The sequence below is a fragment of the Theileria orientalis genome, chromosome 4 (assembly GCF_000740895.1).
Source record: "Theileria orientalis strain Shintoku DNA, chromosome 4, complete genome".
Classification (NCBI taxonomy): Eukaryota; Apicomplexa; class Aconoidasida; order Piroplasmida; family Theileriidae; genus Theileria; species Theileria orientalis.
Window position 1 is genome coordinate 1,545,255 of NC_025263.1, and position 24,868 is coordinate 1,570,122.

The following is a 24,868-nucleotide window of genomic DNA, read 5'->3' on the forward strand; positions in this document are numbered from 1 at the left end:
GGATGTACAAGTATCTGTATAAGTGTAAGCGTATTGGTATAAAAGAACATTTCAGAAAGTGAAATTAGGAATACAAAAGAGCTTTCTTGAGCTCCAGCTCCATGTCGAAGATGAATGAAACAGTGTCCCTGAGCCTGAGGGAGACCTGGCGCTTAAGCTGCAGGTTTGAGTCGGAGAGGAGCCGGTCCTTCTTAGAAAGCCTGTGGAGAAACTGGGAAAACAGCGACCTCTTCCGGGCAGCCCTCTTGACGCGGTAGGCCCAAATGTTAGAGGAGCTCCAGGCCTCAATGTTCTTCCAGTACCAGACGAAAAAGGCCCTGCCACAGGGCTCAATGAGAAGGTTGTAGTAGTACAGAGCAATGGGCCAGGCCTTGTAGCTGGTGTTGTAAAGAGTGTTGCTGAAGGAGGGGCGCCGGTACCAGGAGAGGTTGAGCTTGTAGGTGTCAATGACGTCCACGAACTTCTCCTTGCGCTTTATCCAGTTGCCCTCGCCGTTGACAATGCCGATGACGTAACTCATGAGGTTGTCGTGGCGACGCGTGTTCTCGACGCAGGTGGAGTCGGCGGCAGTTTCGGCGAACTCGTTGTGAACTGACATGTTGATGATGTTGTAGTTTGGGCCCAGGTCCTTCACGTCGTCGTTATAGGCGCTGGCGCTGCTGTTGCTCTCACTACTGATGCCGTTGCGGCTGATGAGACTGCTGCAGCTGCCACTGATGGCGCTGTCGCTGCGATTAATGGTCAGAGATCCGTTAAAAACAGGGCTGAAATGGCCGTCGTTGTTCTCATTGCGGTCTTGGGACTCAGTGTGTTTAGTAGCACCAGTGGCATTTCCGCTGGTAATGTTTATGTTGTGGTCGTGAGTGTCGTCGATATTATCGCCGTGTGTATCGTTGATGCCATGGCCATGACCAAGGTTAATGTGGTCACTGTTGTTCTTTACATTATTGTTACAAAAGCCATTATCCTTAATATGGTTGTTGGCATTTTTACTGGCACCATTGGTATTCCCATTGCCGTGGCCGTTGTGACTACGGCCGCGACTACTCTTGCTGTGATTCTGGCTACTGCTGTTCTCACCAGAGCCTGTGTTTGTTGGTCTAGTTGGTTCAGGCTTGTCGAAAACGTAGTTTTCCCAGGGCATCAGTTCCAAGGGGATGCTTAAAATTGCGTAAAGGTACGAGTAGACAATGGACGTGAAGCAGTAAAAGTTGAAGCCCCTGAGGGTGCACTTGTCCATCGGAGCGTGCCTGGCACTGCTCCTGTATTCTGAGAATATTTTACATATCAGCGATAAAACTACATTCAGCCTACTTAGTATTTCAGAAAGGCTCACATTTTTATACAGGGACCTCATGCGATAGTTGTAAAGGAGAAGTGAAAGCTGTCCGAAAGTCCATCCGGTGAACGACTTCGACAGTATGGGCGCAGTGTACTTCGTGTAGCACTCGTGGTGGAGCAGGATGTACGAGTAAATGTAGTCGAGCTCGTGCAGAAAGTACGATATGTTCAAATACCCCTCAAAGTTCGAGTAGTTGGTGCTCTCGTTTACTTTTCCAAAGTAGTTGGGCTTTGGTGCGCAGGGGCCTGAGCCGTGGTTTTTGCTGAACACCGAGTCCTGGATCCAGTTCATGCAGGTCATGAAATCGACCTTGGAGTCCAAACTCAGCAGGCTCAGGAAGGGCCCGGGGACCCTGGCGTGGGTCGAGTGGTTCCTTAGGCCCACGAACTTGATGTTTTTGAGCCCGTAGATGCACGAGAGCAGCACCAAGCTCGTCGTCTTCGGCTCTATTGCGTGCACGATCGAGTGATCCTGAGGCGGAATCTTAAAAATGGGCCTCGTGCGATCTATCGCGTTCAACTTCGACTGGCGACTGTAGAACAGTTGCTGGAAGAACACGACAAAGAGACTCACGTGGGTGCGCTCTGAAGTCTTATCGAGCTCTATGTTGTCGTCTGACGGCTCGTTAGCCTGGTCGCAAAGCACTAGGCTTTTCTGAGAGGTCCTTTTGGTGCTCCATATGTGGAAGAGTGTGTACGCGTCCAAATCTGTGCCGCTGAAGGCCTCACTTATGGCATATCCAATCAGGTATTTCCGGTTTAAAATGTCCAGCAAGTTCCCGTGTCTGTTGGTGTTCTTGAGCATTAAACTGAGCTCTTCGTCGAAGTTGCTGTTCGAATTACCCGAAAATTCGGACGAAGAACCGATGTATTCCCCGAACCTCTTCCTCACTCTTTGCCCAGACTCGGAAATTAATCCCAAATCCGATTTTAGATCCAATAAAATGTTCCTCAGAGACCTGGGATTGCCATTAGTTGATGATGAGTCAACGTTGCTCATTTAGACCAGAATCTGGGTTAATTTGCAGAATAATTAAAAATTAAAAGGAAAGGATAAATAATCTGCCATATATTGAAAAAATTGAGAAAGAAGAATAAGTTTATAATTTAAAAAAGTAAGTTAATATGTGCGTTCCCCATCCAAAAAAAAATTAATAATAATAATTTGAAAATGTATATATAATGTTTAAACCTGTACAAAATTAAATGGCAATTGTATATTTGAATAAATATACCATTATTTGTAATTTATACCCAAACACAAAGAATAAACATGATTGACAGGTCTGATGAACTGTTTACAGACCGTTCGGACGGATCAATGTCAATTTTGGCAACAAATTTGGAAAACAGGTTCAAAGTAAGAGACTCGCTATGCAAAGAGCTGATAGAAGCGCTATCGGACTACTCGGATGTGTACAAAAGACTGAGGTCGATCACGATCATACTTAACTCAATACTGGTGAACTACGGAAACCTGATAGTGTACGACGAGAGGAACTACGTGCTGTCGAGAAATGACCTGGATAAAATACTGAGCGTCGAGATGTTGGAAGAAAAGGTGACAAGGCCCCTGATTTCAGGAGAGTACGCAAACGAGTTGCAGAGAGAGTCAGTGAAACTGCTGTTTGCAGTGTCAGCGCACCTGCCGCTGGAGGAGTACAGTAAGCTGTATAGCCAGGAGCTGCTGCTAACACTAATATCTATCGCACAACAGTCGAGCATGGAGATGAGCGGGAACAGAGAAGTGTGGACCTCGTGCATCTCAATACTGAGGAACGTGATAAGCCAGGCTGAGTACCCAGTGGAAATGCTCAACAGAGTAGTGAGCTGCATATTCAGCATAGTGGATGAGCCCTCAGTGCAACTGTGCAACGAAATCGTGGCCAAAATAATGTTTAGAAGGGCGAACGAGGCTGAAAATAAGTTCCCGTTCATGGAGGCAAACGCATTCTTCACAATGAAGCTGACGAAGAGAATAGTGGAGTACCTGGTGACGGTGCTCGAGAGGACGCAGGACACAAGCATACTCACGACGAGCTGTGACTGCCTAATCGCAATATGCGAACACGCATTCGGAGTGGACATGTTTCTGGAGTCAGGGGGTCTCAAGAAGATCACGGACCTGGTGCTGATAGTTAACACGAAGCACGAGGCGATGCTCTCGCTGGACAAGTACAACAAGAGAGCAGACGTCTCTCCGAAGCTGACGAGCAGTTCGCCAATCATGAAGGTGAACCAGGCGTTCCACGAGATCTCCTTCAGCGCACTCTCAGTGATAAGCAAGGTGGCCTACACGTCGAACCACAGGCAGATACTGCACCTGATCAACCACGAGCTGCCGGAGACACTGGTGAAGCTGCTAAGCTGCCCACTGACCAGCACGAAGGTGAAGGCGAGGGCGTGCAACACGCTGGGGAACCTGGGCTGCGAGACCGACAACGAGGTGCAGGCAGTGATCGACGCGGAGGCGCTCACGGTGCTAATGAGCACCTTCCAGACGGAGCTCGACCACAGCGTGAGGGTGGAGTCGGCGTACGCAATATGCGCCTGTCTGTCGAAGGCAAACAGGAAGCAAATCGGCTACATAATATCCTGTAACTCGAAAACGAACCACCTAGGTAAGAACATTTGTCTTGTAAACACCTGGAGGTAGCAGTAATACTGAAGGTGGTAGTAGTAGTAGTAGCAGTACCAGTAGTAGTGGTAGTAGTAACAGTAATAGATATACAGTAGTAACAGTAGTAGATAACACACAAACGGTTATATGAAACGAGTTTGAGTTAACTATGAGTTCATAAGTAGAGATATGACAAAATTATTAGGGGATGGAACCTGTATCGCATTAATATCGAGTATGTTGGACTTCATAGTTAAGTGTGACCCGACGAACGAAAGCAGCGTTAAGCTGTGCAGAGTAGTGTTGAACGGAATGGAAAACATACTGAAAGTGGGAGAAGATGAGACGAAGATGTATAAACTGACGGAAAACCCATACATTAACATGTTCAGAGAAGCGGAGGTAAGAATTAGGTAGAAATAAAAGGAAGTACACTGTCTAAAACACACAGCACTAATGTGACAAACAGGGGGACGTCAAACTCTCGCAAGTGTGTTTCTTCCCGGAATATAACATAGCGAAGAAGGCCACAGGGATTCTGAGAGAATATTTTAACCAGGAAGAACACGGAATGTAAATCGAGTACACAATGGGGTGCCGTGCCAAGGATGCAGTAATATCACAAGATCATCAGTACATATTTAAGTGTAAACAATACACATAGTATAATCGTTAAAATCGTTGTTGTAACATACACTAAAGTAGAGTAAAACACAAAATAAAAACTAGATTCACAGTAGATCGTCTACACGCATTATAATAACACAAATAAACTTCAGATTTAAATTTAATCATAAATCACCAATGTACACAGTTGAATGTAGTAGATTAAAAAAAATTGACATGAAAACAGGACTGAAAAATAAGAGGAATCTGCCGCTGCTGAGAGGCAGAGTCCACCTACTAAACTTGGTGACCCTGCCGATTTTGGCAGTGTCAGTCATAAGGAACCACACAGAGTCGCAAATAGTAGTGGCTTACTTTATATTCTTCGCCTGCTGCCTCTTTAACCTTATTGCGAGCTCAGTGCTGCACTTTAAAATATGGGACGAGCTTAGAATGGCACTGTTTACCAGGATAGACTACGCAGGTGAGAATTAGTAAACACTTAGATGTGTAAAAGATCGAAAACGACACGAACATGAAATAATGTGTTTTTAGGCATATTTCTGGTGATAGGGAGTTCGGCATTCCCCTCGATTTTGTACTATATGAAAAACGACCTCTTTATGGCAATCGTATCGCTATTCCACTGGACAATAATATTTGCAGGTTTGAATACAATTTTAAACAGTTTTCTTAGGAGTTTTTGGGGCACTGATATTTGACTTCTCAAAGACTTCAAAATCATTTCGATCAATCATATACCCGTTCTTTGGCATTCCGTACGCGTATTTGGCATACAAGTTACTGTTGGATGGCAAATACTACTCCATTTTGATGTCAATACTAACGGCAGCATTCTACATAACGGGGTCGGTGTTTTACGCAACAGGAACGCCGAATCTCATACCAGGAATATTTGAATCACACGAACTATTTCACTTGTTCTGTTGGTTGGCTTTTATGGCCTCCTTTTTCCTAAACTATGACTTGACTAGACTAACTGTTAGTCAGTGAGTGCAATAGTAACCGTAATATCATATTTGGATAAACAACTCACACATTCAATGTATATTGTAAACTGTGTTCACATATATGAAACGAGGTGTAGATGGCAAGTAAAGTGGATAGGATATTGTAAATTTTATCTAATGTGTGTTAAACAAATTTTCGTAAACGCAGAAGTGTTGAATGACAATATGTGCAAAAAATAAAATACTAAATGATAAAAAGGGAAATAAAAGAAAATTTTTAATATGTATAAAGCAAATAACATATAAACATGAACAATGATCCCCATAGCATGGAATCTCAACAGAACTAAGGTTCACTACCAACCTCTTGATTTGAAACCCCTGTTGAAAAAAATAGTTAAGGAGTGGATCGGTTAATCGCATTAAAAAATAACATATAGAATCTCCGGACATTAACTCATGATTGGCCCCGAATTCGGTCTTTTAAAGATGAAGAGTCGTACTTCCTTGTCTAAATACATTGAAGGGCTTAGAAGCCATAACAGGATAGTACCGTTGCTCAGGGGAAGGGTCCACATACTTAACGTATTCATCTACCTATACACGATTTATAAATTGAAGGACAAAAGTTTGGCTACGGAATTCAAATATGCCTACGCAGTGGTGTATTTCGTATCAATATTCGGCTCAATCATAATAGCATGGTATCATAACAACGTTTGGGATTTGAAGCAGAGGGCTTTATTCAAGAGAGTAGATTACGCATGTTAGTAACTAATATTCACAAATTTATTTTTAGTTATATTTCTTTCGATCGTATCGCCTTGGTTTCCTGTTCACATTTACTACATAAAGGACTGGTTTACGGCTGCGTTCGTGCTACTACATTGGGGACTGGCAATCACGGGTGAGTTAAGAGTTCAAATAATGGCCTGTAGGAGTGCTGGCGTCGCTCATATATGACTTCTCTATGGCTCCAAAATGGCTTAGAGTGGTGTTTTTCAATATAGTAGGCCAGTTGAACTGGCACGTAGCATACAAGATGTACACATCGGGAAGAGTTCGGGAGTTTTATTACTTCTTAACCGGAACCACACTTTACTTCCTATCGGGGATAGTATACGCAGCGAAATACCCGAACCCTGTCTCTAGAATATTTGAACACCACGAAGTGATGCATCTCTTGGTAGTGGCAGGAAACCTTTTCGCCTTTAAGACCAACTTTGAAATGGTGTAGCAAAAATAGTCAAGTAATCATATTTGCATACTAAAAAACGATATGAGAACGAGAAACTAGATGTTATTAAGTTGTTACTAGTTGTAATAATTTAAAGTTCACTTACAAATATGTGACTAATTACGTCCTTTCTCCCCCATACGACAAGGAGCTTAATATGCCATAAACTAGTGGTAGTGTTTTAATTTGTATGTATAAAATGGTTTAATTTGTAAATTAGTGGAATGCAGTTTTTAGGCCAGTATTTAAAGCCCAGAATAACAGGCAATCTCAACTTTAACAATGTGCCGTATGTAAGGAAAATGTGACTCGAAATGTTCGAAAGATAATGTGTAATATTAACCGGAAAACATGTTGAAATGGATTTGCTCTAAATTAGGGGAAAACGATAGGGATGTGCCCCTATTGAGGGGGAAGATACACTACCTAGTAGTCATATATTTCTCCACACTGCTGAAGAACGCCAAGGATGATAATATTCCAGTTGAAACTAGATATGCGCTATTGATTTTCATGATGTGCATAACAATCAGCATGGTGGGTTGCAGTTTGTTGCACGGCAATCAGACGTACAAGTACAGATCAGCATACAGAAGAATCGATATAGCAGGTGAGTTAAACGCTTACACATTTAGACAAAAATGGGATTAGAGTAAATTTTAGCCACCCTATTAACGTGTTATCACCATGGTACAGGCATATTTCTGATAGTCTCCGGGAAAATGTTCCCTATGTACGTGCATTACATGAACAAGGACCGGGTTATGGCAGTTATGGCATCGTTACAGTGGCTTATGACGCTATCAGGTACCAAAAATGAGCATAGCATATGTTTTCAGGAGTGTTCGGCTCTCTGGTTTTCGATTACTCCAGCGTGACGAGGGAAGTGAGGTCGGTGGTGTTCTTCCTAACGAGCTCGCCGAACATGTACCTGTTCTACAGAATGTATAGGTGTGGCCAGTACTTAGCCCTGTTTTGCCTCGTGCTCGTATACTGGTTGATAGCTTCAGGAGCAATCATATACTGCAAGGAAAAGCTGCGTCTGTTGAAGGGAGTGTTCGAGTTCCACTAATTTTTCCACGTAATTTGTATACTGTGCTGCGGATTGGTTGTTTTAGCAAACATCCTGGTAATACATTCGCAGTAGAGGAGATAATTGTAGCATTAGTATGTTGTGTAAAGTAAGTGGCTCCTTAAATTGGGAGAATGTATTCATAATGCGAAAAGGCATATTTTATGGCAGTTAAAACATTGGGCATATTGAGTACCATAACTCAAAAAATAGTACGAAATATCGCTACAAACATGTATAATGGCAATTTTAATATCTGAAATTGACTTTATTTTTTGACTATACAAATAAGTAAGTGTAAATATGTGTAATTCAGTCCCCCATACCTATTACAAATATGGCCGTTGTTTATAAGTATAACGGCCCAAAGCGGTGTTTAAATAAATAAATTTTATTATTATTGATAATTTAAATCATTATTGGCCTTGTAAAACTAACAAGAAGTTGATACAGTCATGATGCTATAGATTTTGTATATGATTCAATCCGTTAAAGTGGATTGCTATTATGCTGAGTAAGATTGCTCATAGGATCCAATACCACAAGAGAGATGTGCCTCTTTTGAGAGGCAGAATACACTTATTATCCCTATGTTTCTACCCTCTGGTTATAAAGTCGTTACTGAAAAAGAATGTGCCAAGGGAACTTAAGTATTCCTTGGTAATATTCATAGCAAGTCACCTTTTCAACCTGATTACAACAACATTGTTACACAACAATCAGCTGTACAGATACAGATCAGCATACAAAAGAATCGACATAGCAAGTAGGTTAAGCGTTTACGCATATGTCTGAGTTGACTTTACTTATACGTGTGTTTGAAAACGGTTAACTTTGTATAAATTTTTTAAGTAAATAGGTGTCCATAGGGTAAAAAGATAACACCCTTACAATTAATGACGAAATAACTGGTGTTTAATGGTAATTTTATTCAGGTGTGTTCATATTGGCGCCCGGACTGTCAATTCCAATGGCAGTGTACTGTATGAAAAACGATTGGTTCATAGCCGCAACCGTATACCTGCAGTGGATTTTAACCTTCATTGGTACGACCAGGTAGCTAATCAGAGTGGTTCAGGAGTGTTTGGGTCTCTGGTGTTCGACGTCTGCTGCTTCCAGAAGGAGTACCGCTCAATCGTCGTCATGCTTGTGAATCTTCCGAACTTAATCCTGGTGTATAAGCTTCTCGTGAGGAGAGAGTACCCCAGCTTCCTACTCTCGGCATCCTGCTTGGTATGTTTCTTCGTGGGAGGCATAGTGTACTGCCAAGAAAGGCCAGCGTTGATAGAGGGAATAATGGGTCATCACGAAATCTTCCACCTACTAGCAGTCATAGGATTTGGTCTAATAGTGGGTGCAAACGGATTTGTGATCAAATGAAATGAAATTGACAATAATGAGGATGATTTAAAGATAAGCAGTTACTCGAAGCACTCTCTAGACACATTCGGTTTTTTAAGTAAGGTTTTGGTTTAAATTTTTATTTAATTGCATTTTATTTAAAACTGTTGTGAATTCTATTGAGAATAGCTTATATTCTTTAAATAACTTAACCACATTCCCCCATATAAAAAACAACATCAGCGGTTAATTTGTTATTGGAAGCACTAATTATACGTATAACCTGTAGATTAAACGTATAAGACATTGGAAGATTCAATGTTGACCTCCAGTTTGGATTTGGGCGATGGCCTAAAGTGATTTGTACACATTTCTATACATTTAGGCTTTAACTATCAGTTGTAGATCAGCAGAATGTGGAAAGTGGTGGAATCGGAACTTGAAACGTCATAAAGCAAATATATCATGGATGCTAATATGGACTCTAATAAAAATGTAGAAAAGCAAGTGCCTTCACTAAGGGGGAAAGTGCACATTCCCATATTCGCCCTCTTCATCCTTATCATTTTTGAGTTGTTTAAGTACAAGTGTGACTTGTCCTACAAGTTGGCATGTTACGTCTACTTGCTGTGTACCCTCTTCATCCTAATCACCGTTACTGTGTTACACAACAACCACTGGAACAAGCACAACAGGTCGTTGCTGAGAAGACTGGACTATGCAGGTGTGTTTTAGAACAATAATGAATTCTGTTAGCTATATTCCTGATGATTGGAGGCTCCGGGTTCCCATGCGCAGTACACTACCTCTTCAATAGCAAAATGGTCATAATGGTACTCACACATTGGTCAATAATATTGTTTGGTGAGTACGTAAAGTGAATTAATGTAACTTTAGGCGCATTTGGGTCAATTTTGTTTAATTTCACGTGCACCCCTAAGTGGTTCCGATCATTGGTATATACGTTGGTCTCAGCACCTTATTTCTTTTATCCATACATAGCCGCAACCATGAAGATGTATAAGGAGAGTGTGCTAATGCTGTCGATAGCATTTTTCTATATAACGGGATCGGTGTTTTACGCGCTCGGGAAGCCGAATCTGATACCGGGAATATTTGAATCACACGAACTATTTCACCTCTTTTGTTGTTTCGGATTCATGTCGTCACTGTCAGTAAACTATATTTATTTGGAATACAACAAGGTGTAATAGCTATATGAGAAAGTGTTGTTTGAGTGTTGAGATTCTCCGTTATCTCAAGCAATCCTTAAATACAAGCCATCGACTGATGCATAATTTAATAAAATAAAAAGTATATATTTACATAAATACGATACTTCCCGATAAAATCTGCCGGTCATTCCGACGTACAGTAAAGTAAAGAAAAGAGACCTAGGTAAGAATAAAAGCAAAAATATCTAATATAATACGTAATCTTCCTAGTGATAAAAAGAAACCTAAGAACGAGGTTTAAGGTAAAATTAACAACAGTAAAGGGTATAATGTTATTTATACACATTTGATGCGTCCCCATCGTAAAAACAAGACGGTAATAAAAAACTAGAAATAAATTTAAAAAAATAATTTAGGACCTTTTTTCTCAAGTTTATGTTTTGTTATTCCTCAGGTCCTAATAATAATTGTAATTATAGATCTGTACTATCTCTCATTTACTTGTTTCAAATCCTCTGATATCTAATAAATTGAATTGATTGTTCCAGGAGGCGCAACATTTTATTTCAAACATTATTCTCATTTGTACTATAGATTATGACCTCTAATAAATTTGATAAAAGCCCTTCAGGGGGATCTAAGGAGGCAAAGCTACCTGTTCTCAGGGGCAAAATTAACCTTCTCTTCTTCCTGATATTTCCCATCGTGTTGTTTAAAATTTTCTTTAAACAAAAAAACTTAGAAAAAATGCCATTTCTTATTTTTTCATTCTGCGCCGCATTCAATTTTTTGTCTAGTATTGTTTTACATTTGAGGATATGGGAGCAGGAAGAGTATTCAGTATTAAGAAGAATAGATTATGCAGGTTTGTGTGTAATTTACTAAGATTTATTAGGAATATTTCTGATGATCGGTGCTGGCGGGATACCTACTTACTCATTACTGATGACCAACGATTTTATGGTAATTCTAGGAGTACTGCACTGGATATTGATTTTTACAGGTACGTGTAAGTAAGAAATAGATGGAATTTAGGCGTATTCTCGTCACTGTTGTTTAATTTCTGCTACACATCTAAAAGAGTCAGGTCAATTGTCTACGTCCTCATATCGACACCCTATTATATTCTATTACCCATGTTTTTAAGGTCAAAATACCATAATGCCATTGTTTCGCTCATTCTAGGTGGTTTGATATACACACTAGGAGCGTTTGTATACGGCTCTAAATTTCCAAACTTGATACCAGGAGTATTTGAATATCATGAACTGTTCCATATATTCTGCTTGCTCGGATTTTCAGGAGTTTCAATGGCTAACTTTTTTATTTGTAAAAACGATAGAGCAACAGTACTTCAAAGGGTATTTGGATAGAAACATTGACTTGTAAAATTAATATCATTTGAATAACATAATATGTATGGTTAATAGCTACTAATTTATCCTATGTGTTTGACCTTACGATTTAAATAAATAGATAATACGGATTCTACTTCCCCATTTCTGTGTTAATCGGTTCAATATTGTTAGTTTGTTTTTATAATTGTAACCTGAGACTTACAATTATATAATTTTGTATTATATATTTACTTGATTCATATTATTTACTTGTCACAAATTATGAATTTGATTTAATGTTTTGTTATTGTTATATTTACCATTATTCTCTATAGATTTGCTTTACATAGCATACACTAATATTTAATATTTTAAATTAAAATGAAGGATCATAAATTGAATTTTTTATATAATAAGAGAAAGGGCGTCCCTCTATTACGAGGAAGAATATATATTTTTAATTTCTTGATGATACCATTGTATTATTACAGTATTACAAAATATGAGTTGGATAATGACACTAGACTCACATTCTACATACACTTTTTGTGTTATGTGTTTAATACACTGGCGTGTGCTTTATACCATAATGGCTCCTGTAACTTAATAGACAGATCAACCTATAGAAGAATGGATTACGCAGGTACTGAATGTGGTTTTTAATCATAATTCAGGGGTATTTATGGCAAATTTGGGATCGCCCTTTCCCGGAATGATGTATTTCCTGAAAACAGACTTGGATCTTATTGTATTATTGACACATTTGTTTGTAAATTTTCTAGGTACTCACACACAAAACATAATTATTTATAGGAGCTTTGGCGTATTTAAACACGGACCTTATTTACTCAAAGAGGTTTTACAGATACGTGATGCTGGCGGCACCAAACTTTATTTCAGTACATTTTTTGTACAATATTTTTGCACACAAAAGGTACCTGGCCCTAGTATTTTACCTTATATCCTCAACTTTGTTCATGTCCGGGGCTATCATTTGGACGACTCAGAAGCCAAATTTTTTTGAAGGAGTGTTTGAGTTCCACGAACTTTGCCATACATTTTATCTAATTGCCATATTTATGGCCTTTATGATGAATTGTAGCATAATAATATGGCAAAGGTAAAATCGTCATTGTAACAATAATGTTACTTAGTAAATGTGCACCAAAACCTGAGAATATAAGGCACCTGAATGATGGAATCCTCTTTTAAATTAATTTAATATATCAGTTTTTGTTTGTACATTAAAATATTGTGCCTCAATTATTGAGTTTGTTTGTTACGGATTCTACTTCCCCATTTCTGTGTTAATCGGTTCAATATTGTTAGTTTGTTTTTATAATTGTAACCTGAGACTTACAATTATATAATTTTGTATTATATATTTACTTGATTCATATTATTTACTTGTCACAAATTATGAATTTGATTTAATGTTTTGTTATTGTTATATTTACCATTATTCTCTATAGATTTGCTTTACATAGCATACACTAATATTTAATATTTTAAATTAAAATGAAGGATCATAAATTGAATTTTTTATATAATAAGAGAAAGGGCGTCCCTCTATTACGAGGAAGAATATACATCCTAAATTTGTTTATGTTGCCCCTCTTCTACTTTAAATACCTGAAATTGAGACCTGACTATTTGTCTAGGCTTAGCATATATATATATCTCCTCGGAATTCTACTGCATACCGTGGCTTGCGTAGTTTTTCACGCAAGTTCAGGAAACACGTTTTACAGATCAGTTTTGAGAAGAATCGACTACGGAGGTAAGAAGAAAGTTAAAAAAATAATACGTAGCAATTTTTTTGATAAACATAACCAACGCATTTCCCGCGTTTGTACACTTCATCGAAAAGGATAAGCACGTTATCATGCTAGTCTTCCACTTGTTAATTAACTTCTACGGTAAGATAGGGCCTCATGACGTATTTTTAGGAATGTTTGCGTGTTTGCTGATGAATTTTATATTCACAGAAAAGTCGCTGAGAATATTTCTGTTTTGGATATCGCACAGCATCTGCAACTTCGTGCCTTACAAGTTCTACATGTATAAAATGCACATGGCACTGTTTTACTATGTTTTCGGATACATCATGGTAGCAACAGGAGTGTTGGTGTACTACCTGGAGAAGCCAAACTTTTTCAAGGGAATGTTTGAGTTCCACGAGCTCTCGCACCTCCTCTACACACTCTCCTCAATATGTATCTTCATGTGGAACGGAATAGGAATGGGACTGATGGATAAAAAAATAGAGTACCTGAACCAGTAATATGCTATCACGTAACAAATGAGTTAAAAATTTACATAGTTAGAGTTATTGCAATTATGTGACTTATGGTTCCTGCAACTCGCGCCAGGATTGTGCTGAGTCCTCCCGATGCCACAAGCAGGCTGCCGCCCGAAAGCAGGGCCGTTGAACCTGGCGAAATGCTGAGCGTTTTGAACGTTAGACATGCAGGGAGAGTTCCTGGGAGGAGAGTCTTGAGGATTTGAAACAATGACGTTAGGTGGACAGTTTTGAACATAAATAGGCTGAGGGCGCTCGTTCTTTACAATAACGTTCGGGGCAGGCTGTCTGACGACAATGGGAGGAGTCGAACGGTTCCTCACAACCACGGTGTGCGGCTTCTGAACAACGACAGTGGGAGGGTTCGGCTTGTTGGTGACATAGTAAACCTGGTCGTTTTGTCTGAAGCCAGCTCCATGAGTGTTGTTTCCTGAGACGCAATTTGCACAGGTCCCCTTCCTGTTCACGACGTTAACGGTTTCTGAGTTGTGCGTACACACGTGATTAGGGCCGTGCCTGCAGTTGGAGGCGACCTCTACGTTGGTATATCCTTGATTGTGGAATAAATTATCATCCTTTTTACACGAGTGTGAACAGATGTTGCCGGTGGAGCAAGGTCGTTGGCACCTTCGGTTTATGTGAAAGTCCCGCTCCTGAATCGGCTCCCCCAGATGAAGCCACCCCTCAAACTCGATCTCGGAACCTTCCTCAGCATTTGGTGTTAGTTTCGGAAACGGTATCCTCAAACGGTTGCCACAAGTATCTTTTTTACCAGACAAATAGGAACTCATCGTTAAACATTAACAAAAAATAAACATGGATAATATTGGCATGAGCCATGTGTGTTTTCAAACTCAGGTGGGTCTTGCATGTCATAATTCGATAGGAATTTTTTTATTAAGATGTATGTGCAATGGATATGGATATAGTAATTAGAAATACGTCCATCTCGTCCACATAATTGGTGAAATCAGTAAATCACGATTTTTTCATGTTTGCCGCTTTAACATCCCACACATTGATTTAATAAATGTTGAGGATGATAATGTTTGTTTAAATAAACGCAGATACCATTTACTTCCTTCCTATAATGCTGTATACGCCCACTCTTCTCTTATGTGTAAGGTGTGTAAAAACAAAGTTGAAAATAACGGTAATAAACGAATGTGTAACCATATAAATAATTCTTTAAAAATTTAGAAGAAAATTGAGTAACCTTTCAAACTTTATATTGATGATAATTATACTTAATATATATTAGCAAATCGACTAGCCAATATTGAAAACAAACACAACTGTCTATAATTAAACCATGAAAATAGTTATAAAATACATTTAAAAAAATAATAGTCTATAGAAGGATGGTGAAACTTAAAATATAATTCTTATTTATAATTGTTTATAGCCCTCACAATACATGTTATATTAACCTTAATTGAATTAGTATAAAATAAGATTTGTAATGTAATATATTGTGTAAATGATTTTTATGTTTAAAAAATTATTTAAAATAAGATTAAAATGACAATTCGACAACAAAATAGTAGATATGTATTCATCCAGGATTCCACTAATTTTCAACTCTTATCGCAGAAGTGTCGGATTCATAGTTAGACATAGTAACGCTAACGATAAGAAAAAGTATGAAACACCAGCAGATATAGCAAAATTCATAGGTAAGAAGGAGAATAATAAATAAGTTTAACACTAATAAAACGTAGAAAAGTCGGCAAGATTGCGTTCTGAAAACAAGAATGTGGACTATGAGCTGTGTATAAGCTTGCTCGAAGAGATAAGATTGAGAATAAATCAATTTACAGTCACGGAAGTTAGAACAATAGCATACAGCGTGACGGAGTTGTTCGAAGGGGATGAGATTGGCGAATTGTGTAAAGTAGTGGCAGATTTCGCTCTAAAAAGGTCGTGTATGATGCCGATATGTGTGCTGTCGCCACTAGTAAACAGTAAGTGGATGAGTGTGTGCATAGCAAAGGCACAAGTTAAACTAACGAGAATGTAGGCGTAAGTAAGATGGGAATGAAGGAGCAGAGTTTCTACAACAAGGTGATAGCAGTGCTGATAGATAGAATGGATGAAGCGAACAGCATGGACCTGGCGACAATCGCAAACACGCTGGTGTTGTTGAAAAATAGAAAGGTGCACGTGGACGGAGACGTGGTGAGAAGCGCAGCGACCGCAATATCAAGAATGTGTATGAGAAGAGAGATCATGGAGGAAATGTCAGCAACAAACTCAGTGCTGATAATGTACTCGTTCGCAAAGCTGGAGATCATGGACTGGGAGCTGTTCGATAAGCTGCTGGAGCTGATGAAGAAGATCAACAAGGAAAACTTTGAACCGCACCAAATACCGCTGGTGCTGCACGTGTTCTCAGTGTTTAACATAAAGAAGGACGCAAGAATGCCGCTAATACTGGACTACATCGTGGAAACGGCAGGAATAATGACGTACCAGAACATAGCAAATTGCCTAGTGTCACTGGCGAGACTGAATAAAAGAAGATACGATGTAATAAGAGGTAGGCCACAGAAATATGGAAGATAGGGAAATGGAAATTTGTAGCACTGGTGGAAAACTTGAAGGAGAAGATGGAAACAATTAAGATCAGAGAGCTGGGTAAGTGGAAGGAAAATACAAATTTAACAGCGAACATACTGTGGAGTCTAGGAAAACTAAGCTACAACGACAAGGAGTTTGTAGACGAGTGTCTGAGGAAGGTGGCGGAGTGCGGTGACATAGACGCAATATCATACGCGCAAGTGTTTGAGGCCCTGAAGGAGTACAAGACGAGGAGGCAGGGGAACGTGATGCTGAGCATGAAGGACGAGGAGCTGATGGAACACCTGTTGAACAAATACATGAAGATCATGAGGAGTTCGCCGAATCAAATAATAACACAAGTGGCATGGTAAGAAATCGTCACAAGATAAATGAAAAAAGTAGCCAGATGGATAGGTGGATAAATAGACAAGATGAAAAACTAGTACGATAGTTAATTAGGGTTATGAGTATGTTATAATAAGAATACAGAGTTGTATGAACACTCAGGTGCTGCTCAGTCATGGATTTTGATAGGAATAAAGTGATAGAAGAGTCATTAGAGGAGTTGTCGAAGAGAAAGTTGAACAAGGTGGAACAAAAATACGTAAATCTGTTAACAGAAAGAATAAAGAGAGAAAATAGGTAAAATAAAAAGGAAAAAAAGAATAAAAAATGTAAATTAAACTAATAGTATAAAATATGTGGTGAATGAAATAATAGTGTATGAAAAGTATGTGTTAATAATAAATAAAAGATGTGTACGAGTAAAAAATATGTTCCCATACTGTAGCTTTGAAGGAGATGCGAAGAGCTGCGTGACGAGAGCAAGATTCTCACCATTAAGGAAAGAATCCTTGGCAGTGGCAGTGGATTCCCTAGGATACATAAGGCTGATGGACCTGAAGGCACAAAAAGGAGCGAACCACAAGTACTTTGAAGGAATATTCATGGAAAATGACATGAATCTGCCACATCTGTGCGACTTCGCATTCAGTAACACAGGAAAATGTGTATACGTGTCCTCGTCGGACGGATACGTGTCAGTGAGCGCAGTAAACATGATAGGAACGCACCTAAACAAGGACAACAGCCTGCTGACGATAGGAGAAACACACACAGGAGGAACGCTGTGCGTGTGCCCCTCGCCAGACCACGACTTCATACTGTACACGGGCGGAGGAGACGGATTCCTTAAAATGTGGGACCTGAGACTAATGTCGAGCAGAAACATATACTACGCAAACGAAAATGACCTCAACAGTAAGCCATGGTCAAAGCCACTAAGTTCACTCTGGGCACACGTGACGCCACTCTCGTCAATAAGCCTTAAGGTGGCAAAAAGAATAGTGACATGCGGATTCAACGAAAACATAAGAATATGGGACGCACAAACACTCATGCCAATACAGACAATAGAAGCAGGACCGGACGAAATGGGAGTGTGGGACCTGCTGGTGGACGATAGTAAAAGAAAGCTGGTGTGCGTAGGAGACCTGGGAGGAATAAAAACATACGAGTACGAGTCGAAGCAGGACAAATTCGCCATCAAAAACGCTAAAAAAATTAAACAGAACGACAGAGAAGGCTACAAAAGCCTGCAGCTGGAGGAAGAAGACCAGGTGCTTTTCAGAAGCTGGAAGAGAATCTGCCAGGATGGCAAAAACCTGGTGATTCCAAGAATAGACAACGAAGATAAGGTGAAGGCATACATAATAGACATGAACACGGGGAAGATGGTGGACAGTCTGAGCTGCAACGGTGAAATGGAACCGAAAAAATGTAACATTTCGTCAGTGGATGTACACCCTGATCCTGATGTAGGGCTCATACTTTCGGGAGGTTAGCTATACGCGATGCGTGAATACATGTGATATGTGCATATTTTTAAGCTAAAATAAATATGTGTCCTTAGGTTCGGTAATGAACGGAATGTGTACAGTGTGGATGAAAAAAAATGTACAATAGCAAAAGCACAAGTAAACACAAAAAAACAGAGGATTCGCAAGAGGACCGGCCACAAAATGGAAGAATTGTTAATAGTAAAAAGCTTAAATAAATTACAGGCGAAATCGGCCGATTTGACTGAGGAATTGAACATTAGGCTGACGGAGTTGTACAAGTGGTACAACAGGCAGCTTAATGCAATATCGGAAGACAGAGTAGCCATATTGAACGATCCGGCGAGTAAATACAGGCCAACAGTGGATATAAAGCAGTTGTCAGCCAGAGAGACCACGGATCCGTACGTGAGATTCCCGGAGGAGGTGGTGGACATTGAGCTGAGTTTGCAAAACCTGAGTGTGAAGGACGAGGTGATCAACATTGAAAACTCGGAGTACGGAACGAAGAGCTGGCCAGGATTTTGGCTTAACGCGTTCCTGGGCTGCAAAACTTCACGCCTGTGGGTCTCGGAGGAGGACTTTGACATACTGTATCACCTGAACGACGTGAGAGTGGAGGTCCACGAGTCGAACGAAATCGAGGAGTCCTTTGAAATAGCATTCCATTTCACGGAAAATAAGTACTTTTCTAACACGAAGTTGTGGAGAAAGTTCAACTTTCTCAGGGACGACGTAACATCGGAGTCGAGCAACATATCATGGATAAACTACGTAAGAGCTCAGACTTAACAGCCGTATTACAGGAGATTCCGGAATCATATCAAGGGTTCTTTAGATTTTTCGAGTCGAAGGTAAGTAAAGCATTTATTTAGTAACACCAACATGATTATTTTATACTATACTTGTGTATATGTATGTGTTTATTTTTTTGCTATTGATCCCATCTTAACCTAAATTTCCTTTATTTGCGTAACCTATCTAACTTTATTTAGATTGAATATGATGACCTGAAGATGGCAATGTGTATAAAGGATAGAATATGGAGGAATCCACTAAAATACGTGAGGCGTTACCAGGCAGAGATGGATGGTGAATCAGTAGAGTCAGAGTCAGACGATGAGCCAGAAGTGGAAAGTCAAGTTGGATCGAGGTACCCATTTTCATGGCTATTTTAGCAAAAAAACTGAAAGTATTTCAATTAATATTATTTGATGAGCAACGCGTGCACACGTTACCACTGGTAACACTATAGTTAGAACTAAAGATTCAATCTAAGTTATTAGAAATAATGCTAGAGCCAATGTGTGGGTAACAATTTGTTGATTTATATAAACAGTCAGTATGTCAGGATCATAACAGGCCCAACTCACAGTGTGTATTAAATAAACAAAATATACTATACAAATTCTTAATATTTTAATCACTTGTGAATTTTTAATTTTATGTTTGGATTTAACTAATATTTGAGTTAAATTTCCAATGTCAAATACATTTATCACTATATGTCATACTCAACACAATATCATAATAATGAACATATACTTGTACAATAAATTAGAATTTAAATATTTATACAAGTTGATGCAACTACTGCTGTTTAATAAATTCGGTTATGGTGTTGAACTATAAACAGATATTTAAAATATTAATTACTTACAAATACATCCAAGTCATATAAACACATTTAATAACACGTTAAAATTAATGGAGTTGAAAATACTTTTATTTTGATAATTTAATAATTTACTACAGTTGGACACTAACAAATATAAACAGTAAGTTATCAGACACACAATACTGTTTACTAGTTGCACATTCACCTGAACAACAAATAACATAAAATTAATAAATATATAATGTGAAGGACTTTATATTATTCGACGAGCGGCGTAGTAAACAAAAGTCCCAGATTGTTTATTACTGATTTAGCAAATGTTTTGTTAATACTTTATCCAGCTAAATTATGCAACTGTTTATTCTGCTGGTGCTGCAGGCAATGATTTCACATGATGTGCTAGATGATGTAAAAATTCGGCTTCTGGGAGTTTTACACTTAAGAAGTCCTTGCCCAGCAAATCAACCACGGCGCGAACAAAAGGTACGAGACCCAAGACCTTTCCAGCTGCAGCTCCTTCGAATAGAAGGAAACCATGTGCAACACCACCAAGTGCTGTGAGGTGCTCAAGGTGAACATACATTTTACCATCAACCTTTCCGAAGAAGTGGAAGTCCAAAAGCAATTCTCCAGCAGCTCCCTCCCATACAACGTGATTTTCGCAGACGAGTTTTTTTACCAAAGCATGGACTGGCTTAACCCAGGTTAGGTGGAAACCCTTGTGATCAACCGTCCTGTGCAAGAAAACTCCGTCTGGAAGTTTAAGAGGGCACTTGGTTTTGTCTGTGCCTGCTTTCCAATCGACAAAACCGAGCTCTTTCAAATTAACTGTACCATTGAATGCGTTTTCAGCGGCAGCGAGTTTGGCAGACCAAAAGGCGAGAAAGGCCAATATAGCGAATTTCATTGTATTCGATGTAATGTCTAGTTAAAAGTGAATTATAATAACTGCTTAATCAATCCCCAGTACCCGATGGGGATTTAAGTAGTTGGTATACCCCTTACATCGACTCCAACTCGTCAACACCTCTCATCACACATTGACTCCAAACTGGTCGTTAGTTCACGTAATGAGTTGTTTGTTATTGAATGACTGTATTTGGCCATAATTACTACCCATAATAACATCCATTATAACCACTAATTTCAAATTGATTTCTTCATTCTGTCTAGTTGTCAGATAGTTGAATGAGATAAACCCTGTTTTTTCAATATTTGAACTTGTTATAGTTATGAACCAGAGTATTCATTTATCCAGTCTGTACAGACACACTCAGTTATGTTTCCATATCAACCATGTGTTACTAAAACGTATTGTACATTACCAAACAACTGTTTAGAAGTTATCTATACATCTAATATACATTAATGTTGTGTTTGTGTCAAATGGTTGATACACACATTAGCAACAAATAACAGATATCATACATATCATATATGTATGTGTATAAATATATGTGATTTTAATTAAAAATTATGATAAATTCATATTAAATAGTTTATTTAAACCAATTTTGTATATATAGACACAATACATGATTAGGTTGAGTAATATTAGTGCTACCCAACTGATTGTTAATTATGCCACAAAAAGTGATATCAAGTAGTCGGAAATTAGAGAAAACTATAGTACATTAAATATGTTGATTGTTAGACAACAGAAGTCTGTTATGCGATGTGAAATGGGCAATTTGTGTGTTAATCATAAGTTAGATTCCAAATCTTTAAGCAACCGTCCCTGCCGCCAGATACTAAGATGTTGCCCTGTTTTAAAATTAGATCACGGACGTTCTTTTCAACGTCCTTTTTCAACTTCCCGCTGGAACTGAGAAGGTCGGGGTTTGAAAAGGATAAGCAGGTGACCATACCCTCGTGAGCAGACTTGAAAAGCACACCGTGGCCTCCAGAGGTGTCATTGATGGGCCAGAAGAGAATGTCGCCAGAGGAGCAACCAGACATGACGAACCTCTCTAGAGGGTCAAGAGTGCAGTGGAGCTTATAATTATTATAGCGATGGCCGCTGTAGGTGTTAAGAACGGACCCATTGTCTACAAGCTTAATTGAGTCGTCAAGAGAAGCCAAAATGTAGCAGTCAGGAACTCCAGTAAGGACAGAAATCCTAAAAAGTAATAATAGGATTATAAAACTAACGAGATAACGGAGTGGGTGAAGGAGTCGTCCTTTAAGAGGCCCTTGCGAAGGTCGTAGTGGCGGACGTGCCCGTCTATTGAAGAGGCAGAAATTGTTGAATTGGACTCGACGACGCAGGAAACTGTGTCCTTGGCGTCCGGAAAAGTCTGCACTGGATGTCTATTCCTGTTGTCCCATATCTTCACAGTCCTGTCCTCGCTGCCAGTGACCAAAAGATCGTTCTTCCAAATGTAGTTACAACATCCAATCTTACCTGAATAAAATCATGTAGTAAAGTGATCATCTGAGTTTAAAACAGATGGACAGTCAAAAGTATAACTAATCCATACCTCCATGATTGTATTTTCTAATCACCTTGGCCTCGAGAGTATCCCACAAGAACGCGGAATGCTCAGCACCAACAGTTACAAAATTCTTATTGTCCTCTCTCAAACACACGTCATTAACTTCGTAATTGTGTGGACCTGAATGAACGTAAATTCTATTTGTAATTAAATAGAGAATTACCAAAAAATTTCTTAATGTGTAGCTGTTTGGAAGGATTCCACAACCTAACGCTCCTGTCGTTGGCAGCGCTCATGCAATAGACCCCCGTGGAGTCAAACTTGATGTTATTTATGCATCCTAAATAATTTAAATTGAATCTAAAGTTAAATCCGTACCTCTGTGCTCATTTAACGATGACTGTAGAGTTAACTTGATGGTCATATTATATAGTAAAACAAGTATAATACACAAAAATATGTTACAAATACGTTAAATCAGGTGGGCTGAAACTTAAAGGGAGTGAAGTTGGAATAATCATTTAGTATTTTGGCGTACTTGTGTAGTGCCTCCACTATGTCGTTGTCGGACTCCTCTCTGGCCCTGGATTCCATGACGAGGCCGTTGTTTATGTTGGAAAATTCGTCCAAAATTTTGGTCTTCAGCTTCTTCTCGGATTCCTCCTTGAACTTCTTCAAATCAGAGAGCTCCGTTTTCAAGTTATGGTAAGAAGAGTTAATCTTGTCGAGCTCTTTGGTAATGTGTAAACAACAAATTTGTAATTTCTATAAACAGTCAGTATGTCAGGATCATAACAGGCCCAACTCACAGTGTGTATTAAATAAACAAAATATACTATACAAATCCTTAATATTTTAATAACTTGCTAATTTTTAATTTTATGTTTGGTTTTAACTAATATTTGAGTTAAATTCCCAATGTCAAATACATTTATCACTATATGTCATACTTAACACAATATCATAATAATGAACATATACTTGTACAATAAATTAGAATTTAAATATTTATACAAGTTGATGCAACTACTGCTGTTTAATAAATTCGGTTATGGTGTTGAACTATAAACAGATATTTAAATTATTGTTATATAATTACAATTACAATTATGTTATATAAACACATTCAATAACACATTATAATTAATAGTTGAAAATACTTTTATTTTGATAATTTAATAATTTACTACAGTTTGACACTAATAATATTAACAATAACCTATCAAACATACAATACTGTGTACTAATTGCACATTCACTAAAGAACAATTAACATAAAATATTCATATAATGTGAAGGACTTTATATTATTCGACGAGCGGCGTAGTAAACAAAAGTCCCGGATTGTTTATTACTGTTTTACTTAAATTTTAATGATCAGTTGATGCACTTATTTATGCAACTGCTTATTAAGATGCTGCTGCATCAGGCAGTGCCTTTAATCCGAGACCATGATGGAATGCAAGATGATGTAACAATTCGTGTGCTGGGAGTCTCTTCACACCCAAGAATTCCTTTGCGAACAAGGCAGCTACTTCCTTGACGAATGGTGCAAGTCCCAAAACTACTGGTTTGTCAAGAGCATTTTTTGCAAATTTAAGAAAACCGTGTGCAACACCACCAAGTGCAGTGAGGTGTTCCAGGTGAACAAACATGTCTGCATCGGTCTTTCCAAAGAAATGGAGATCCAAAAGTAATTCTCCAGCCGCTCCCTTCCATACGGCGCGGTTTCCGCAAACTACCTCGTTTACCAATCCGTGAACTGGTTTAACCCATGTGTAGTGATGTCCATTGTGATCTACTGTCTTGTGCAAAAATACTCCGTCGGGAAGTGTACCAAGGGGGCATCCGCTTACAGCTGAAGCATTAGGATCTTTGTGGGCACCCCAAAGAACGAACTTCAAATCTTTCAAATCAACTTTACCAGCGGCTGCTGCATTTGCAGCTGCAGCGAGTTTGGCAGACCAAAAAGCGAGAAAGGCCAATATAGCGAATTTCATTGTATTCGATGTAATGTCTACTTAATAGTGAATTATAATAACTGCTTAATCAATCCCCAGTACCCGATGGGGATTTAAGTAGTTGGTATACCCCTTACATCGACTCCAACTCGTTAACACCTCTCATCACACATTGACTCCAAACTGGTCGTTAGTTCACGTAATGAGTTGTTTGTTATTGAATGACTGTATTTGGCCATAATTACTACCCATAATAACATCCATTATAACCACTAATTTCAAATTGATTTCTTCATTCTGTCTAGTTGTCAGATAGTTGAATGAGATAAACCCTGTTTTTTCAATATTTGAACTTGTTATAGTTATGAACCAGAGTATTCATTTATCCAGTTTGTACAGACACACTCAGTTATGTTTCCATATCAACCATGTGTTACTAAAACGTATTGTAC

At 38.8% G+C, this 24,868-nt stretch overlaps 16 protein-coding genes across 16 annotated transcripts; 11 read left to right on the plus strand and 5 right to left on the minus strand.

Annotated features, from left to right (window-relative positions):
• Positions 1-64: 64 nt before the first annotated feature.
• On the minus strand, positions 65-2,341 carry TOT_040000695 (conserved hypothetical protein; the record flags this gene model as incomplete). The annotated part of the gene is made up of 3 exons (XM_009694333.1): positions 65-667; positions 823-836; positions 1,045-2,341. The coding sequence occupies 3 exons, from the start codon at positions 2,339-2,341 to the stop codon at positions 65-67; spliced, it is 1,914 nt and encodes a 637-aa protein (XP_009692628.1).
• Positions 2,342-2,614: 273 nt separating this feature from the next.
• Positions 2,615-4,538, plus strand: TOT_040000696 (uncharacterized protein; the record flags this gene model as incomplete). Its single annotated transcript, XM_009694334.1, has 3 exons — positions 2,615-3,962; positions 4,167-4,363; positions 4,431-4,538. The coding sequence occupies 3 exons, from the start codon at positions 2,615-2,617 to the stop codon at positions 4,536-4,538; spliced, it is 1,653 nt and encodes a 550-aa protein (XP_009692629.1).
• A 266-nt stretch (positions 4,539-4,804) lies between these two features.
• Positions 4,805-5,581, plus strand: TOT_040000697 (uncharacterized protein; the record flags this gene model as incomplete). Its single annotated transcript, XM_009694335.1, has 3 exons — positions 4,805-5,051; positions 5,123-5,233; positions 5,265-5,581. The coding sequence occupies 3 exons, from the start codon at positions 4,805-4,807 to the stop codon at positions 5,579-5,581; spliced, it is 675 nt and encodes a 224-aa protein (XP_009692630.1).
• Positions 5,582-5,997: 416 nt separating this feature from the next.
• Positions 5,998-6,775, plus strand: TOT_040000698 (uncharacterized protein; the record flags this gene model as incomplete). Its single annotated transcript, XM_009694336.1, has 3 exons — positions 5,998-6,304; positions 6,338-6,445; positions 6,477-6,775. The coding sequence occupies 3 exons, from the start codon at positions 5,998-6,000 to the stop codon at positions 6,773-6,775; spliced, it is 714 nt and encodes a 237-aa protein (XP_009692631.1).
• Positions 6,776-7,126: 351 nt separating this feature from the next.
• TOT_040000699 (conserved hypothetical protein) lies at positions 7,127-7,847 on the plus strand (the record flags this gene model as incomplete). The annotated part of the gene is made up of 3 exons (XM_009694337.1): positions 7,127-7,385; positions 7,472-7,582; positions 7,615-7,847. 3 exons carry the CDS (start codon positions 7,127-7,129, stop codon positions 7,845-7,847), a joined length of 603 nt encoding a protein of 200 aa, XP_009692632.1.
• A 918-nt stretch (positions 7,848-8,765) lies between these two features.
• On the plus strand, positions 8,766-9,227 carry TOT_040000700 (conserved hypothetical protein; the record flags this gene model as incomplete). Its single annotated transcript, XM_009694338.1, has 1 exon — positions 8,766-9,227. The coding sequence occupies one exon, from the start codon at positions 8,766-8,768 to the stop codon at positions 9,225-9,227; it is 462 nt and encodes a 153-aa protein (XP_009692633.1).
• Positions 9,228-9,653: 426 nt separating this feature from the next.
• TOT_040000701 (uncharacterized protein) lies at positions 9,654-10,399 on the plus strand (the record flags this gene model as incomplete). The annotated part of the gene is made up of 3 exons (XM_009694339.1): positions 9,654-9,912; positions 9,945-10,052; positions 10,086-10,399. 3 exons carry the CDS (start codon positions 9,654-9,656, stop codon positions 10,397-10,399), a joined length of 681 nt encoding a protein of 226 aa, XP_009692634.1.
• A 561-nt stretch (positions 10,400-10,960) lies between these two features.
• TOT_040000702 (uncharacterized protein) lies at positions 10,961-11,736 on the plus strand (the record flags this gene model as incomplete). Its single annotated transcript, XM_009694340.1, has 3 exons — positions 10,961-11,228; positions 11,259-11,366; positions 11,399-11,736. The coding sequence occupies 3 exons, from the start codon at positions 10,961-10,963 to the stop codon at positions 11,734-11,736; spliced, it is 714 nt and encodes a 237-aa protein (XP_009692635.1).
• Positions 11,737-12,081: 345 nt separating this feature from the next.
• On the plus strand, positions 12,082-12,824 carry TOT_040000703 (uncharacterized protein; the record flags this gene model as incomplete). The annotated part of the gene is made up of 3 exons (XM_009694341.1): positions 12,082-12,343; positions 12,375-12,482; positions 12,514-12,824. 3 exons carry the CDS (start codon positions 12,082-12,084, stop codon positions 12,822-12,824), a joined length of 681 nt encoding a protein of 226 aa, XP_009692636.1.
• Positions 12,825-13,218: 394 nt separating this feature from the next.
• TOT_040000704 (conserved hypothetical protein) lies at positions 13,219-13,984 on the plus strand (the record flags this gene model as incomplete). The annotated part of the gene is made up of 2 exons (XM_009694342.1): positions 13,219-13,480; positions 13,512-13,984. 2 exons carry the CDS (start codon positions 13,219-13,221, stop codon positions 13,982-13,984), a joined length of 735 nt encoding a protein of 244 aa, XP_009692637.1.
• A 23-nt stretch (positions 13,985-14,007) lies between these two features.
• Positions 14,008-14,793, minus strand: TOT_040000705 (conserved hypothetical protein; the record flags this gene model as incomplete). The annotated part of the gene is made up of 1 exon (XM_009694343.1): positions 14,008-14,793. One exon carries the CDS (start codon positions 14,791-14,793, stop codon positions 14,008-14,010), a length of 786 nt encoding a protein of 261 aa, XP_009692638.1.
• A 1,240-nt stretch (positions 14,794-16,033) lies between these two features.
• Positions 16,034-18,408, plus strand: TOT_040000706 (uncharacterized protein; the record flags this gene model as incomplete). Its single annotated transcript, XM_009694344.1, is given in 4 exon segments — positions 16,034-16,531; positions 16,546-16,931; positions 17,072-17,176; positions 17,355-18,408. 4 exon segments carry the CDS (start codon positions 16,034-16,036, stop codon positions 18,406-18,408), a joined length of 2,043 nt encoding a protein of 680 aa, XP_009692639.1.
• A 177-nt stretch (positions 18,409-18,585) lies between these two features.
• TOT_040000707 (nucleosome/chromatin assembly factor) lies at positions 18,586-19,580 on the plus strand (the record flags this gene model as incomplete). The annotated part of the gene is made up of 3 exons (XM_009694345.1): positions 18,586-19,176; positions 19,209-19,256; positions 19,398-19,580. 3 exons carry the CDS (start codon positions 18,586-18,588, stop codon positions 19,578-19,580), a joined length of 822 nt encoding a protein of 273 aa, XP_009692640.1.
• A 798-nt stretch (positions 19,581-20,378) lies between these two features.
• On the minus strand, positions 20,379-20,927 carry TOT_040000708 (conserved hypothetical protein; the record flags this gene model as incomplete). The annotated part of the gene is made up of 1 exon (XM_009694346.1): positions 20,379-20,927. The coding sequence occupies one exon, from the start codon at positions 20,925-20,927 to the stop codon at positions 20,379-20,381; it is 549 nt and encodes a 182-aa protein (XP_009692641.1).
• A 791-nt stretch (positions 20,928-21,718) lies between these two features.
• Positions 21,719-22,879, minus strand: TOT_040000709 (uncharacterized protein; the record flags this gene model as incomplete). The annotated part of the gene is made up of 5 exons (XM_009694347.1): positions 21,719-22,139; positions 22,172-22,424; positions 22,501-22,635; positions 22,679-22,795; positions 22,834-22,879. 5 exons carry the CDS (start codon positions 22,877-22,879, stop codon positions 21,719-21,721), a joined length of 972 nt encoding a protein of 323 aa, XP_009692642.1.
• Positions 22,880-23,864: 985 nt separating this feature from the next.
• TOT_040000710 (conserved hypothetical protein) lies at positions 23,865-24,455 on the minus strand (the record flags this gene model as incomplete). Its single annotated transcript, XM_009694348.1, has 1 exon — positions 23,865-24,455. The coding sequence occupies one exon, from the start codon at positions 24,453-24,455 to the stop codon at positions 23,865-23,867; it is 591 nt and encodes a 196-aa protein (XP_009692643.1).
• Positions 24,456-24,868: the final 413 nt, after the last annotated feature.